At 35.2% G+C, this 15,982-nt stretch overlaps 1 protein-coding gene across 12 annotated transcripts in view; it reads left to right on the top strand.

Moving 5' to 3' along the window:
- Positions 1–15,982, top strand: part of LOC132795864 (inhibitory POU protein) — a 42,143-nt gene that overhangs the window by 4,518 nt on the left and 21,643 nt on the right. For 9 of the 12 annotated variants that reach the window (XR_009633472.1, XM_060806785.1, XM_060806786.1 and 6 more), the window contains 2 exons: positions 7,877–7,933; positions 8,411–8,587. Coding sequence is in view for 11 of the 12 variants with exons in the window: in XM_060806785.1 (XP_060662768.1) it covers positions 7,877–7,933; positions 8,411–8,587 (234 nt within the window). In the remaining variant the exon portion in view is untranslated. The remainder of the gene's footprint in view (positions 1–7,876; positions 7,934–8,410; positions 8,588–15,982) is intronic. The other 3 variants (XM_060806789.1, XM_060806792.1, XM_060806793.1) reach the window with 1 other exon arrangement.

The following is a 15,982-nucleotide window of genomic DNA, read 5'->3' as shown; positions in this document are numbered from 1 at the left end:
AAGTCATCAATATAAATCTCTATTATATACATATTCATTATAGCTATGAGACAACTACAACTTTATCGAACACTTTTTGAAAGTACTAAGTATAGGCATCAATATAATATACATCTTTATTATATACACACATTCAATGTAGATATCAGATGCCATATATGTTTTTGTTTAGATCGTAATTTAAAACTCAACTACATACATACAAAAATTCGTAATTCTTAAAATGTAGGAAAACATGCTAAAGATTCTTATTTATTTTGAATCAATCAGAAGTACTTTATTTTTAAAGTACAGGGTATAGAAAAAACGTTCAACGCTTGTCGCATTTTTAATGCAGTTTCACTTTGTGTGTGTGTGTGTGTGTGTGTGTGTGTGTGTATGTGTTTGCGCCACTAAAAATAAACGGCAAATATTTGTCTTAATTATTGCATAAATGTCACTGTTGCTCAGGGGAAGTAAAGAGAGAGAGAGAGAGAGAGAGAGAGAGAAGAGGAGCGAAGCATCTTCTTGGCGATTTCTCACCCACGATAGATTTATGAGGTTTTGTTTTGCTGGTTTTTTCTCTTGCCGCTGGTGGAAATGGCGGGACAGTGTGGAAATGGACGTAACCTTGAAAAGCGTTTTGTAATTTATTTACATTAAATATTTATTAACTATTGTTGGGCTCCCACTCGACTCGGACCAACGAGACAAATAAAAAACAGCACCCACACACATACACACACACACACACACACATACACAGAGTTGGTTTGTGGGGGGAAGGAATGTGCATGAATAAATGAGTGAAGGAAACGGCCAAAAGGCAGACAGAAAAGTTCTGCAAATGGCAAATTGCGAGTCGACAACAAAAAAAAAAACGTTGATTGCACACGACACGAAAAAAAAGGAGAAAAGCAGGTGAAATGCAGACAAAGAAGGAGGGAAAAGAGCAGAAGCTGGACGCATTTCACCTGCTGAAGCTGTGCAACCCCATCCATAGACAGCGACCCTTCCCTCCCCTCCTCCCTCCTCTCAAGTGCCACGCAGCTCATTTTAATCTGGCACAGGGCACTTTAAAAACACTTACTGTAAATAAAAACAAGAAGCGCGTCGCCTTCTTAAAGGGACAACGCAGCGAGTACAACTACATTTGCTTATCGGATTTAACAGCAGCCACTTCACTTCCCCTTCTGCTTTCCTCTACCAGCAGCTAGGGCAACTTTTCGGCTGCACAACAGAAAGAGAGAGAGAGAGAGAGAGAGAGAGGGAGATGGAAAGAGAGAGCGAGAGCAGAAAGCAAAAGGCAAATGCGAATGCGAATGATCAAAGCGGCGGATTTATAGGATTTATATACGCTACCCTTGGCTGGGCCTGAGCTGAGCGCATTAGAGACGTAGCCCGCTTTTCCCCCGTCCCCGTCCCACCCCCCGCTGACAGCAGTCAGAATGTCAGGGAAGGAAACGCGCTTTAGCTGGTTACAGCAAACACTTAACGCCTTGCAGTCCATTAAATGGAAATTTGTCACAGACAACCTGACAAATGGACAGTTAAAGCAACAAACAGAGCTCTAGAGTGAGAGAGGGGAAGGAAGAGCGTCGGGCGGAGGGGGAATGTGGACAGCGGATAATGTCGCCCACTTGAATTGTTTGAATGAAACGCTAAATGGACGGCCGTATCCTTAATTTGATTTAAATATTCATAAACTGCATTAAATGGCCGCAACAAATGTGCCAATTAAACGCGCCGCAAACCAATCAAAATGCGATCACAGCAACAACAACAGCAACAGCAACAATAGCAGCAAAAAAAAAAAGTCAGCTGCTTGACCAATTAACTTTGCCGATTACTAATTATTATTCATTAATTTCTATCTCCAATGCACTTCATATATTTTCTATTTCTAATATTTTTATAGTGTTCCGTTTGTGAATCTTTTACGCCAGGGTTTATTTTATAATTAATTTCTTTATTTCTAATGCAGTTCTAGTTCTATTTCTATTCACTTGACACTTCCAATATCCCAAACTTTACAATCGGATTTATTTTAATATTTATTGATTTCGATTTTTTCTATTATTTCTATTATAGATTTTTTAAAACAGTTCTATTTAGTTCTATTTGCATTCATTGGCCATTTTCAAAATACGTTTCTATAAATTTCTTGATATTTTATCGAGTTCTACTTTTGAGTCCTTTAAGACATTCGATTTGGGTTGCTTTTATTATTATGAATTTCTATTATTTTATTATACATATATGCTTTATTCTTATCCATACCCAAATTCGATTCATTATGTATTTTTTTAATATTATTATTTCTAGTGCAGCTCTATATTCTATTTTTATTCACCTGCCAAGTGCTCTTCTATTAATTTTTCAATATTTTATCAATCCGCAGTTTCATACTCTGTTGTATTTTATTATTAATTGAATTCTATTATTTCTATTACGTTATTATATATTGCTAATGCAGTTCTAGCTCTACTGCAATTTATTTGCCATTTTCAAAATACAGTTCTTTAAATTTTCCAATACTCTAATTTTGAATGCTTTATGCCAGATTTCACATTCGGGTTTATTTTATTATTTATTATTTATTACCGCAGCAGTCGGAAATTAGAACGCGCTCTAATTCGCATTTCTGCAAGTGTTTGCCAATATTTCGCTTTGCATTTATTCATATGAATAAACAAATATGTATTTGTGTGAGTGTGTGTGTGTGAGTGAACAATTAATGACTCTTTTATACCTTAGAAATAATTTATGTTCCACACTTAATAGAATTTCAGAAGAGCATTTGTGCAGCAAACTCTTTAGAGTAACTTATGTATATTGAAAACAGTTTCGCAGTTTCACAAGTATGGAAATACAAAAATATTATTTTGCTCAGCAATTCAACTTTAATTTTTTCAATAAAGAATACAATTTTTTCAATCTTTAAATTTCGAATTATGTGTTTACATTGTATTAATTCAAATCATAAATTTCCTAGATAAATTTAAGTCTCGACTTACAAATTATTTATTTTAAAATGAACAAAGAACAAAATATGCCTTTTGAAAAGTCCGCAGAATCAAGCCGACGGCTACTTCTATTAATTAGCAAAATTCGATAAAACATTTCTCATTTAATAATAAAAAATAATAATAAATAAATTAATTTAGGAAAATGTGAATTTGGTTTAAAAGCAAAAAAGAAAATTTTATATTTTACACAGCCGAAAATTGCAAAAAAAAAATTAAAAAATTAAAATTAAAATTATTTAAAGAAATTAAATTAAGCTAAAAATAAAACAGAGGCAAAACAGATGACAAAATCATATTTATTTTTGAAGTGGAAATCAAAGGAATCAATGCAATTTTAAGTCATGCATAGAAACACAAAAATTGCTTAAATATATTGCTTGAATATATTTTTTTAAACTATGTATATATGTACATATTCCTTACAAGTTTAATTGCATATACTTAATGCTATTCTAAACTATAAAATATATTAAAAATACTTGATAAATTTAAATAATTTCATAGATACACATTTTATGAAAGTTGTTTGGAACTCAAACAATTTCTTATTGCTTGTCCAATTATTGATATTAAAGTCACTTAAATGAGTATTAACATTGTTTTGTTTTGTTGTTGTTGTTGTCGTGGTTGAATTGTTGTGTCCCATTTTTGCATTAGTTTAGCTGCACAAATCGATCAAATTCAACATTCATTCAACATTCATTTGGTGCGTATCTGTTTACTCACATCATAAATAATAAATGCATGACAAGCAAAAAAAAAGGAAACAGCTGAAAAAAGCAACCCGACAGACACAGTAAGAGCGACAGAGAGCGAGAGAGAGAGAGAGAGAGAGTGATAGAGAGAGCAAGAGAAAAAAAAACAGGCAGCAGTTCACTTGATTAATTTATAACACTAATAAAGAATTTATGTGCAAGTGTCAACCTGCACTGCGGCCTTAAAGCACCGCAACACCAACACACACAAACACACACACACACACACCCCTCTCTCTCTACCTTGTGTGCGGCACGTCGAGCAGGTCAAGACACACAAAAATAACAAACTCCGCTTTGGGGCAGAGAACGAAAAAAAGAGAACTCGCTTTACCTACCTAGACCAATTGGTCTGGTGGTCTGGGTGATAATTTGATGAATGACTGCGCATATTAATTCATAAATTAATTTGTTGTTATGCTGCGGCTCTTTGCTCATTGCTCGCCCGCTTTGTATTATTCCCTTTGTTTTAGCTCCATTTCTCTGCCTTTAGTAAACTGTTGCCTACTTTTCAGCGCAATGCCAAAATATTAATCATTCGCCATGTTGGGCCTGCAGCCAGCTCATTACCAGACCCAACGCTGCTAAGCGAATTCTATTTAAAGACTAATAATTAGCAGACATCTGGTTTTCACTTTCAAATTACAATTACGAGATCTTAATGAAAATAATTTATGATTGTTATCATTTGTATCCAACGTGATTTAACTTTGGTCTTTGCGTTAACTTTAATAGTAATAATGATAATAATAATAATAATAATAATAATAATAATAATAATAATAATAATAATAATAATAATAATAATAATAATAATAATAATAATAATAATAATAATAATAATAATAATAATAATAATAATAATAATAATAATAATAATAATAATAATAATAATAATAATAATAATAATAATAATAATAATAATAATAATAATAATAATAATAATAATAATAATAATAATAATAATAATAATAATAATAATAATAATAATAATAATAATAATAATATATAATATATAATAATAATAATAATATAATAATAATATATATATATATATATATATATATATATATATATATATATATATATATATATATAATAATAATAATTATAATAATAATAATATAAAAATATTATTGTTCTTATTAATAAGTAAGAAAGCTGAGATACCCACTACTCATCTCCAATGAAACCATATTCTACTAATGCTATATTAATATAGTACTACCTTAATATATGTATATCCCACAGAACCTTAATATATATCCCACAGAGTACTAAACAATAAGAATATCAGCTGAGGCAGCTAAGAGCGTATTGAAGTAGGAAAACTTAATCTGTCGAAAAGTGCCATCGAAAAAAAAAAGGTAGCTCTGTCTCTTATAGTCTTTGAGATCCATGTTTTAATATGGACATACAGACAGACATGGCTACGTCGTCGAAAGAGAATTTACATAAATATATACTTTTTGTGGTCGGAGATAGATCCTTCTGTCTGTTAAATATATTTCGTGCCTTCACAAAGTTATAATACCCTTCTACTTTACAGCTTGCGGGTATAAAGAACATATAAACTAAATCAAATATGAATTAATATTGAAAATCAAATGTGTATTAAAGTGAAGAGTGTGATAAGTGATGACTCATAAGAGAGAGAGAGACTGATAAGAGCGATCCAAGAAGCGTTCATATTAAACGACAAATTGAGGGATGCACAATAACTTAACATAGTTTTACAGTTTCAACATTAATCACAATTACAATATAATATATTCTATTCTTAATGAGAATCAGAAAAGTATTTTCATACTTCAAACATTTGTCACAATTTAAAATGAATTTAGTCTGAATATTTATGTATGCACCGAAAATAGTCTCAGATTAAGGTGTGCATACCGACGGACTGAGGGACAATAGAAACTATTCTCCTTATCAAGAGTGTAGTTGAGCAATAAAATAAGTTACAATATCTCAATGCATACTAAAGCATTCACATCCCTTAGACACCGCAGACATTCTGGTCTTATCTACGGCCTGTACTCTGTGTGACCTTTATGTGTGGTGTATGTGTGTGTGTATCGTGACAACTTCTAAAGGGGAAAGAAAGTAAGGTGGAAAGGAAGAGGAGGAAAGGAAGGAAGCATGGAAGAAGGAGGGAAAGTAACCTGTGACCATTAATTTGTCCACGTCTGCTGTCCATCCGTTTTGTTCTAATGGGGCAAACAGGGCAAACAAACAGTTGGAACGCCCGGCGACCAACTTTAAGGGTACAATTGACTGTGGCAAAAGGAAGGATACGAACGTATGGACGAACGTGGATAACGTGGAGAGTCGCATTAAAAATGCGCAACATTTTGATTTCTAGAATGGCCGCCGCACGGCAATTGCGGTCGAGTCGTCATCGTCATCGTCGTCGTCATCGTCAACGTCTTTGACAACGCATCCTGAGCCTGCGCTCCAGTCAGAGCTGAGCATGAAGTCCTTGTCGAAGTCCTTGCTTGGTTAATGGCGACTTGTCGCCGTACTCCTTTCGCTTAGCAAACTTTCGCCCACCAAAATCAGCGACAGCAATGTAAGCAATGTCCTTCGTCCTTCGGCCGACGCCGCCTTATGTCCTGTGTATCCTGTTTGCCACCGTCGCCGTCGCCGTCGCATTTTGAAGTTTTGTGCGCATCTAAATAATTGATTAACTGTAAAATTCGTGCGAGTTACACACACACACACACACACTCGCATGTACAAACATTTTCGTTTATATAAAATCGATAAGACTGGAAAAATAAGGACCACGAAGGCGACATGAAGACTTCACCGAAAATAAAACAAAAAATAAAAACACAGAAAAACAAGCAGCAAAAGTTATAATATCATTTATTTAAAACCCCACACGGCGACGGGAGGCAACAACAACAAAAACAAAAGCGACAAAAGCGAGCCACCGAAAATCAATATTAAGTAGCAAATGCGCAAATGATGTGACAGCTTCAAAATATGCCAGAGAATGTCACTTTAAAGACTGCTCATAAAAAGGATTGCGATATGAATGCATTGCACGATAAAAAAAGATGCAATTTTGCAAACAATTTTCAAATTAGCTATCCGAATTGTAGTAATTTAAATAAATGAGGAGTTTGTGTTATGAAATTGTTATACTCAAAATAAAGATGGGATATACATGGAACTAAGGCAAATAAGAAATAATATAGAGTGATATGCTTAAGTCCTAACAAACTAATGATTAATATAATGTTGGAAAGCATGGTTTAAATAAAGATTGATTAATATATAATATATAATTAAAATCAATGAAAATCAATTAGGATTTGTAAAAAATGAATTTGGATATTTAAGAGTAGAAGAGAGTATTTAAAAAACCAGTAAGAAAGCTACAGTCGAGTGTGCTCGGCTGTGAGATACCCGCTAACCATTTTTAATGGAAGCAAAACAGTGCGATATTAATTTCAAAATATTCCAAATTAATATGTTTAGGACTATATTTGGTATATTTATATAGTATAATATTTTAAATATACGAGAAATATGGACATGGTACTACATTTAAAATATACCACAAAGTGCAAAATATACCACATTTGAAACAAACTTCATGGAGACACAAAGTTCTAATAGCGTGTATGAAAAGATGTTTATTAGGGAAGAAAACTTGAGTAAAATTTATGAATTTCACATGCTCAAGCATCTAAATTTCTTTTTTGTTGGATTGTATTTTTGATTGTACTACTTTTAATGTTGAAACTGTCTCCTGCATTTTATTTGAGCATGGCTTGAAAACTAAGAAAACGTTTGTTTCCTTAATAAGCTTACAGATGGTCAGCAGAATAGATTCATAATATATAATATATAAAGCAAATGCATTTCGAAATGTTTGATCTTTTTGTTTATACCAAAACATCCTCAATAGTGCGACATCAGAGCTGAGACAAATATTTCAAATAATATTTTCTCCCCAAGAAATTGAAATCATCGTTGAATTGGAATTGGAATTTGGAATTTTGCAGTTTTGCAGTTTTGCATTTATGCGTACTTAATAACTGATGCTTAGCCCTGAATAAAATCGAACATATACTATCGTTGTTTGTCTCGTCTTTTCAGAGTCGTTTATTAGAAGATGCTTCCCTATTATGCAATTCGTGGTCAGCACGTCAGAATGTAAGTTAAAGCACACGCACACACACACACACACACAAACCTATAACAATTGACTTGATTTCTATGTAAAACCAAAAAAAAAAAACAAAAATAATTGTATTCTTATTTTCCACAAAAATCGAAAATTTGAATTGATTTGATATTTGATAATGGCTGACCTTTGTAGGTATTTTTCCTATGAACTTAGTTTTATTAGATGACCATGCATTACCAAATTGAACTGGGCTGAATTCTTCTCACATAACACAAATATATATATATATATATATACATATATATTCTTAATACTTAATACTCAACTTATGTATTTCTCATCATTTTCCTCCTCATATGCTTTCGATATATATACTTAACATTTCTCCTAGTTTCTAGTTTTTTCTAGTTCTTAATTCGATAACGATTACGATAACGATTACGATTACTTTTCACTTTTCTCTAATCTCTAATTACGTTTCTGTTTACGTCTCTTCGATACAGGGTGATATTTTTGCGGGTATCAACGACGGCATACTCAGTAGAGCGGAAGCTCTCGCCGCCGTCGACATTCAGAAGCACCAAGCCCAGCATGTACATAGCCAAATGCCCTCCCAAATCAAGCACGATGTGATGTACCATCATCACACAATGAGTGGCCCCCCGCAACGTCCACTACAGGTGAGTTCATTCCCAATTCGATCTATCGATAAATCCTTATCGCAATGACCCTGTGAACTATCGCTCGATAGTTGGCAGTTACGATGACGTTTCGAAACACAACACAAGCTCAATTATATACACTTTAAAAATGACCGATCCAAAATTGGTTTACTATTAAATTCAAAACATTTTCTAGAATATATTATGAAGGGAAAATAAATGAACTTCTACGATTATAAATCATCTAAAACCGAAACAAATTTGTTCAATTTTATTTCCAATGCATCGACAACATTAATTATCGGATTAATTTCAATAAGCATATGCTTAGTAAACATTTATGATCATTTGTTGATTGTAATTTATGTGAGATTTCAATCAACCAATTAAAAACCAGTTAGAAAGCTTCAAATGACTCGAGGAGAAACTCGATTGCGAGATATTACGCTAAAAGTAAGTTAAACAGTGCGGTATTATCGTTGAAATATACCAAAAGCCATATTTCGTATATCATCATACCACTGCATTCAAAAAATACCATAGTGTATAAAGTACACCAGATTGCAAAGATTAAGGCAATAACAAAAAGTCTCAAGGCTTTAGTCAAAAGCGTTTGACAACAAGAACTCTGTTCTATCATCCGCTGCAATCTGCAAATTTGTGCTTAATTACTATAATCTAAGCCAATTTCGAAATTAGCCTTGATTTGATTTCGTCTCTAATAATGTACAAAATAATAATAATTTTACTTTAAAATTTGTAGAAATATGTTTCCCAATTATTGCTTCCATTTTTCCAATATAAGAAAGTAGAAAAGTACCACATCAAAATATTTTTGAAATTTTCCTAGAACTCAAAGGAATGAATATATTATAAAATACAAATTGATCAAAATTGTCCTCAGTTCGATTTGATTGCAAGGGCAAATAAATAACAAAACCTCATTTAATTGCACTCAGTTGCGAAATATGAAACTTATATGAAACAATAGTCATAAGTAATTTCTTTAAATGATAGCAGAGTAAAGTCTGTTCTTGTGATTAAGAAATGAAGAACTCAAAACTAATAATGGCAAAAGTAATTGCAAGCAATCGGAATATACATATGATATATATGGTATTACGACTGATACTTCTTACGTATAGATGACAATAAGGTAATTGCTGAAATGGCTTGGCCTAAAGAGGATTGCAACGAATTTACCGGAAATTTTGTCAATTGGTTGATTGCATTCGTCCGCCTTGTAATTAGTTGCCTCTTGAGTGTATGTGTGTGAGTGTGTGGGTGTGGATCGGATATGGGATATTATCCCTGTTTAGCTGACGTTGCAAGGCTTGTGCTGCATGCAGCATTTTATGACAGTCACTTTGATGGCAGCAACAACGACAACGACAGCGGCGACAACTTCAATTTCCGCTGTGGCTGCATGTGTGTGCGTGTGTGTGTGTGTGTGTTAGCTGGTGTGTGTGTGTGTGTGTGTGTGTATGTGGTTAATTTGAAATGTTTCTTTAATAAAATTAAAATTGTGACGTGTAAGCCTTCTGGGAACGAGCCACGTGACGGTCGTTTGCCAGGTAAGCACATCATGATTCGTGTCGTTAATTGTATCGTACCGTTAGTTCAACTACAGCTCGAGGCGAAGGCGGTGACGGTGACGGTGGCGAAGGCGGTGGCAGCGGCGGTGTGCCAGGACAATTGCCAGCGAGTCCTGTGGGGCGCAAATAGGCAACAGCAGCTGCCGGTGGGTTGGCTGACAAGTGGCATCGAGAGTCGAGACTCTTTCTCTCTCTCTTGCTCTGTCTGTCCCTCTCGCTTTGATTGACTGACTGACTGTCGCGTCTCGTGGTGGTGGCTTTGGAACTCTATTAGAAGTTGATTGTAATCAAATTACACAAGCAACCTGTTCTATGCCCATACATACATACATACGTATGTTCATGTTCAAGCTAGTTTCGCTGGCTAGTTTCTCTGATTCCATTTCCATTTCCATTTCCATTGCCACTTGTTTTCGACACAATCGAGCATGACGAAAGTGCGCTGTGCTGTCCACAGGCGACAGTCCACAGTCGACATCGGTGGTTGTTGTGGTTCCCCTTTCCCTTTCCCATTCCGATTTTTCTATGCCCCTTCCCATCAAGCTCAATACTCATTTTTCCCGCTCCGATTCTTCGACGCGTGCAGCCTTTAATTTTTAGCAAACACTTCACAAAGAAAGAGCTCAGCGCTCAACGCTCAACGTTTACCCCATTTCAAGTTCGGGCTCGAGTTCGAGTTCGAGTTTGAGTTCGAGTTACGCTTTTGGTCTCAGGTGCAACAACCTTCTACACTTAGCATTACAATAAGCTATCGAGGGAGTTGTGCATCACTGTCTCGCCTTCCCTTCCCCTTCCCCTTCCCCTTTCCCTTTCCCTTTTCCATCCTCTACTTGTTCCCTTGTTAGAGCAATAAAAACTGTTTTGGCTTAATCAAAATTTGATGTCTGCTCTCACGGTTATTGAAAACGACTCTTGGAAGCGACCAAAAAGCCATAGTGCTAATCAATTTATTGAATATGATTTCAATGTATTTCGAAATAACTATAAGTAGTGATTTTTTGATTGTCGATTTGCCTTCGATAAGCGAAAAAAATTTATATCGCATTGATGTCAATACGTTTCCGTTCATATTTTCATAGACAGAGAGTCTAATATTAACTTTATGTTCGGAAATAAAGAATACAACGGCAGATCCAGACTTTAGGGATCATATTTTATCGTCTTTACAGCAGTCGTTTTTATTGTTATCATCACAGGAATTCAACGTATAGGAATTCAAATAAAATTGCGTTTGTTTCTAATTAGCATAATTTAATTCAACTCTTTTAGCAACCATTTATTCCGCTCATAAAATAATCAATGATTTTTCGATTTTAAAAGCAAGTGCCTTGAATTTTTGGTTTGGTTTCAGAGCTTGAGCATTAATTATTCAACGAGAGCTACTTCGATAAAGCAGTTAATGATTTTTCGTCTGTCCACTATTCAAAATTTCAATACATCAGCGAGAAAAAATTCATTGACAATAATTTTTTTTTTAAATTCTTTTTAATTGCCGGGTATTAGGAATTAATGAGCGAACCAACGAAAATTACACATTCATCATCGGTCTACTTAGTTCAGTTCTTCACTTTTGATCCTATATACTATTACATATACATATGTATATATAAAATGATGAAAAATATTGGGAGCATGAACGAAAGAACTATCTAGTTCACTTATCCAAAATGAAGGGACAAACTTATTGAGAACAGTACGATGAAAGCGCTCATTACTAGTATCATATTAATCACAGACAGTTGAATACAGTTAAATAGTTGACTAATATTCAACTTCAAGACTTGTTCTAAACATCCACCAAAAATTTCAAGTGAAACACGGAACAGCATGTGATAGTTTCTCAGTCGAAAAGTGCACACAAGGTCATCGAGGCTAATTCGAGCTCAGCAAGTTGAGCACTTTCGAGATTGACACGTGGATTGGACATGGAGACATGGAGACATGGAGAGCTGTTCCGTTTTTGGTGGGAGCATTGACATGTGTGGCCAATGCACATTTCAACAATTTTTGCCCATAACTTGTTAATTTCTTTATTTGGTTATTCCTAATATATTCTACGTGGACACCTGATGTGCTGTCTCACGTCAAATATTTAGGCTTTCTGCGGTTTGGCAGGCAACTTTGACAATTTCTCAAAAAATTTAGTATTTACTATTTAGTTTGTGGTTGCTTTTGCTGTGCTTTTGTTTTGGTACTTTGTATGTGGTTTAGTTCTAGTTGTTCCTCTTTTTCCGTTTTCTGTAGTGAGAATGACCTAGTCGATTGCAGCTGTCCTTTGTTCGTGATGGAAAAGTTCCTTCAGCCCTCAGTTACTCCTGTTCCTTTCAAGCCATTCAATACCGAACTGCCTAACTCAATGTTGTTCTCTATGAACTGATCCGCCAGGAATCCCACATCCATGCCATAGAGCAGCTCCTCATGGCCACAGCTGATGGCAGCGTATCGCAAACGCCGCCTTTCAAAGTTTGCCAGACAGCGACGCCAATGCCGCTCGAAGAGCTCGAAGGCGAGATCCGTGCTATCGTCATCGCTATCCCTATTGGTATTCCGTTCCATCCATGCCAGCTTGGCGTCGGACTCTGAATCAATTTGATTTGCAGCCATGCCGAAAGTCTTCGATTTCCCTATTGAAAACTTGCTATGCTTAGAAAAGCTCAGTTTGCAATTATATTGCAATGATCTTTCTATTCATACACTTTACTATTTGTTTCCATGTTGACAGTAAACTACTCGACTACTCGATAGAGTTAAAGAAAATATCATTTATGTATGTGCAAAATAGCAACATTTATGTATTTCAGTTTCAGTTCGTATTTTGCTGTTTTCTGTAACTGATTTGGAAAACAAACTTTTGTCTTAAATTCAGAAATTAATTATAAGATGTACGATATGTGGATAACTCGTTTTGTACGTCTTATTTTGTTAGGAGAGTAGATAAGAATCTGGCTAATGGCTAACATATAATATATTGCGTACATTTTTTAAGGACATCTGCCGACAATATTGCAAGAATCTTTTATATTTTCTTCTTTTTGGTTAGTTTAATGTATGTAAATAAAATGTGAAATAAAAAGTTCAATTTATGATGCTAATTTATTAAATTAGCATTATAATATTTAACATACTATATATACTACATATAATATAATACTATACATATACATATAAATTATATTATCAGTATTATTATCGCACTTGAACAATTTCAAGATGTCCTATCGCTTTTACTTAAAATTTCCAATTTAGGCATCGGTTGCTTAATTCCCTCACGTTTTTCAATTATTTATGCAATCTAGCAGTCGAAGATATTATATTATCTTTTAGCCACTTGACAACTCTACTCGCATTACTTAAGCAAATCAAAGTCAACTACACAATATGCGCAAACCTTTCCGACTTCCCCTAAAAATTGTCTGTGTGCCGGTATCGCATTAACTATATTAATAATTATCATAGACCTTTGTCAAATTCAACCAGTTTCGAATCGTAAATGTAACCACAACATTCCTATCGGGTTTTTATAGGCAGAAGAAGGGTGAAGGGTGAAGGGGGAAGAGGAAAGAGGAAAGAGGGGGAAGGGAAAGGCTTTACACCTGTCTGTGCTGTTCCAAAAGTGTACTTTAGAATTTGCCACTTGATTTGATGGCTGCTGTCTATCAATTCGGGTAACATGTGTCATAAGCGTTACGAGCATGCCATAAACTCCATCTGCCTCTTGCCACACGCACACACACACAGAGAAAGAGAGAGAGAGAGAAACAGTTGCAACAACATTACAAAACTCATTAAATTAAAGTAATTTATGGTACAGCCCCCCGGTTTGATATCTGTCGGTCTTCTGGCTTCTGACTGCTGTCTCCCCTTTCGCCTCTGCGTTCTCCTGCCTTGCCTCACCTTGCCTTGCCTTGGCACGCAATGAGCAAGTTTTGCGAGCATATGAAAAGCCAATTATGAGTGTTCGTAAAGGGTAAATGTGTACGAGCAAATATAATGCTAATTAAAATAATCATATCCATCATAAAACTCGAATGCCAAATGGGGAGGGATTTGTAACAATTACAAACAGTAGCAACAGCAACAACAACAACTACATATAACACAATATTATCAATTTTTCCAACTGTGCAAATGCGCAAGCGGCTATTTAATGAGCTGGCCGAGGGAAGGCAAAAAGAAATGGAGGGGAGGGGAGTGGATGGCCACTTTGCAGGCATTTATCACAGATTTTGTACCCAGCTTCAGCTTCGGCCCTCTTTTTGCCAGCAGCTCATTGCGGTACCAGCCAGAAGGTCGCCGCAAGCGGACAGCTTATACACAGCTACAAAAAATGGGGTGCAATTGCGAGTAACTCAAATAATCATCCAAATATTAATGTTAGGACCGTTATAGACTACATAATAATGGTTATTTTCAATTTTTATTAATTCTCTCTACAACTATAATTCATTGCCCAAGAATCTTAGAAGCAATGAAATCTCTATCGCTCTAATTTACAAAAACTATTTTTGTAAAATAGTAAATAGTCATTTAACTTAATAAGCCATTTCATTATTATATATTACTTGGTAGTCTACATAGACTTATTTATTTATAGTCAATGCCAAGAGATATTTGAATTTTTAAGTATCATTCAACTAATTCATGGATTGTCAGAATGAATAATAATATCGTTCAAGACTTGAGAGAAGCAATCATATTTTCTAGCTTGCATAACTAAAACTTGACTGGATTTTCGCTCTGTGTAGCAGCCCCTGGAAGCGTAGACGAAGCATGTAGCATGCTAACCGAAAAAGTACACTTAATTCAATTTAAATTACACTTTCATATTTCCGGTAGTGCCCGCCCAGAAGAGAGTCGAGAGTCGAGAGCGAGCGACCAGAGACCTGCTCGGCGTATCCATTAGTATTCGCAACATATGGCTCAATTTCCCTCAAATCATTTTCCACACACACACACACACAAACAAACAAACAAGCACAAACACACGCAACCACCCCGCGCAAAGCACCTGAAAGTAACTCCGCATTCATACACTCACACTCACACTCACACTCGCATTCATACCCATACTCATACTCATACTCGCACTCGTTGCGGCAACCACAAGTGGTTTATCATATTGAAATTCATTTAGTGCACCTGTTTGATTTTTCCTGTCGTGACCGCACCCCGCTCCCCTTCTCCCTTTCTCCCTTTTCCCTTGTTCTGCTCCCTAAAAAAAGGAACAAATTTGAAGGAAAACCCAAAACAAACTGAAGCGAGCTGCACAACATACATAGTAGCAAACTCGTATTATTTAGTAAATATCGTTAACTTAACATTGCCACTCCACACGCAATCAAATTCCACTTAGTCAGCCAGGGTGGATTGCTTAGTTAGTTCCCTCCTGCCCCATCCCCCCTCCACAACAAATATTTGCCATGCCAGACCACACACACACAAAAAAAAGAATAGGAATACTATCGACATTGAATTTGCAGCCATCTGCAATTAGTGCTCATATTATTCCAATATTCCAAGTAGAACTTCTTGTTAACTGATTTAGCTGCTTTCCAACTGAATCGCTGTTCAAGTCTACATCGCTCAGTTTGGCAGATATAGCAACCAACGCCTTAACATAATCCAATACTTGCGAGATCAAAGTACTATATAGCAGGCATACTTTTGAATTGTTTTCTTTGTCTTTCAAGTACTTGATTGTCTTTAGTTCTCCCTTTCCCTTTCCCTCTCGTTGTCAATCGTTGATGGACGCTCTTTAGCGTTTGTAACCGCTTTGTACACTTGCATAATTAATCGATTGACCGCCACACACACATTT

Source organism: Drosophila nasuta, chromosome X, assembly GCF_023558535.2.
Source record: "Drosophila nasuta strain 15112-1781.00 chromosome X, ASM2355853v1, whole genome shotgun sequence".
Taxonomy (NCBI): domain Eukaryota; kingdom Metazoa; phylum Arthropoda; class Insecta; order Diptera; family Drosophilidae; genus Drosophila; species Drosophila nasuta.
Note: the sequence above shows the minus strand (reverse complement) of the source record. Positions and strands in the feature narration are given on the sequence as shown.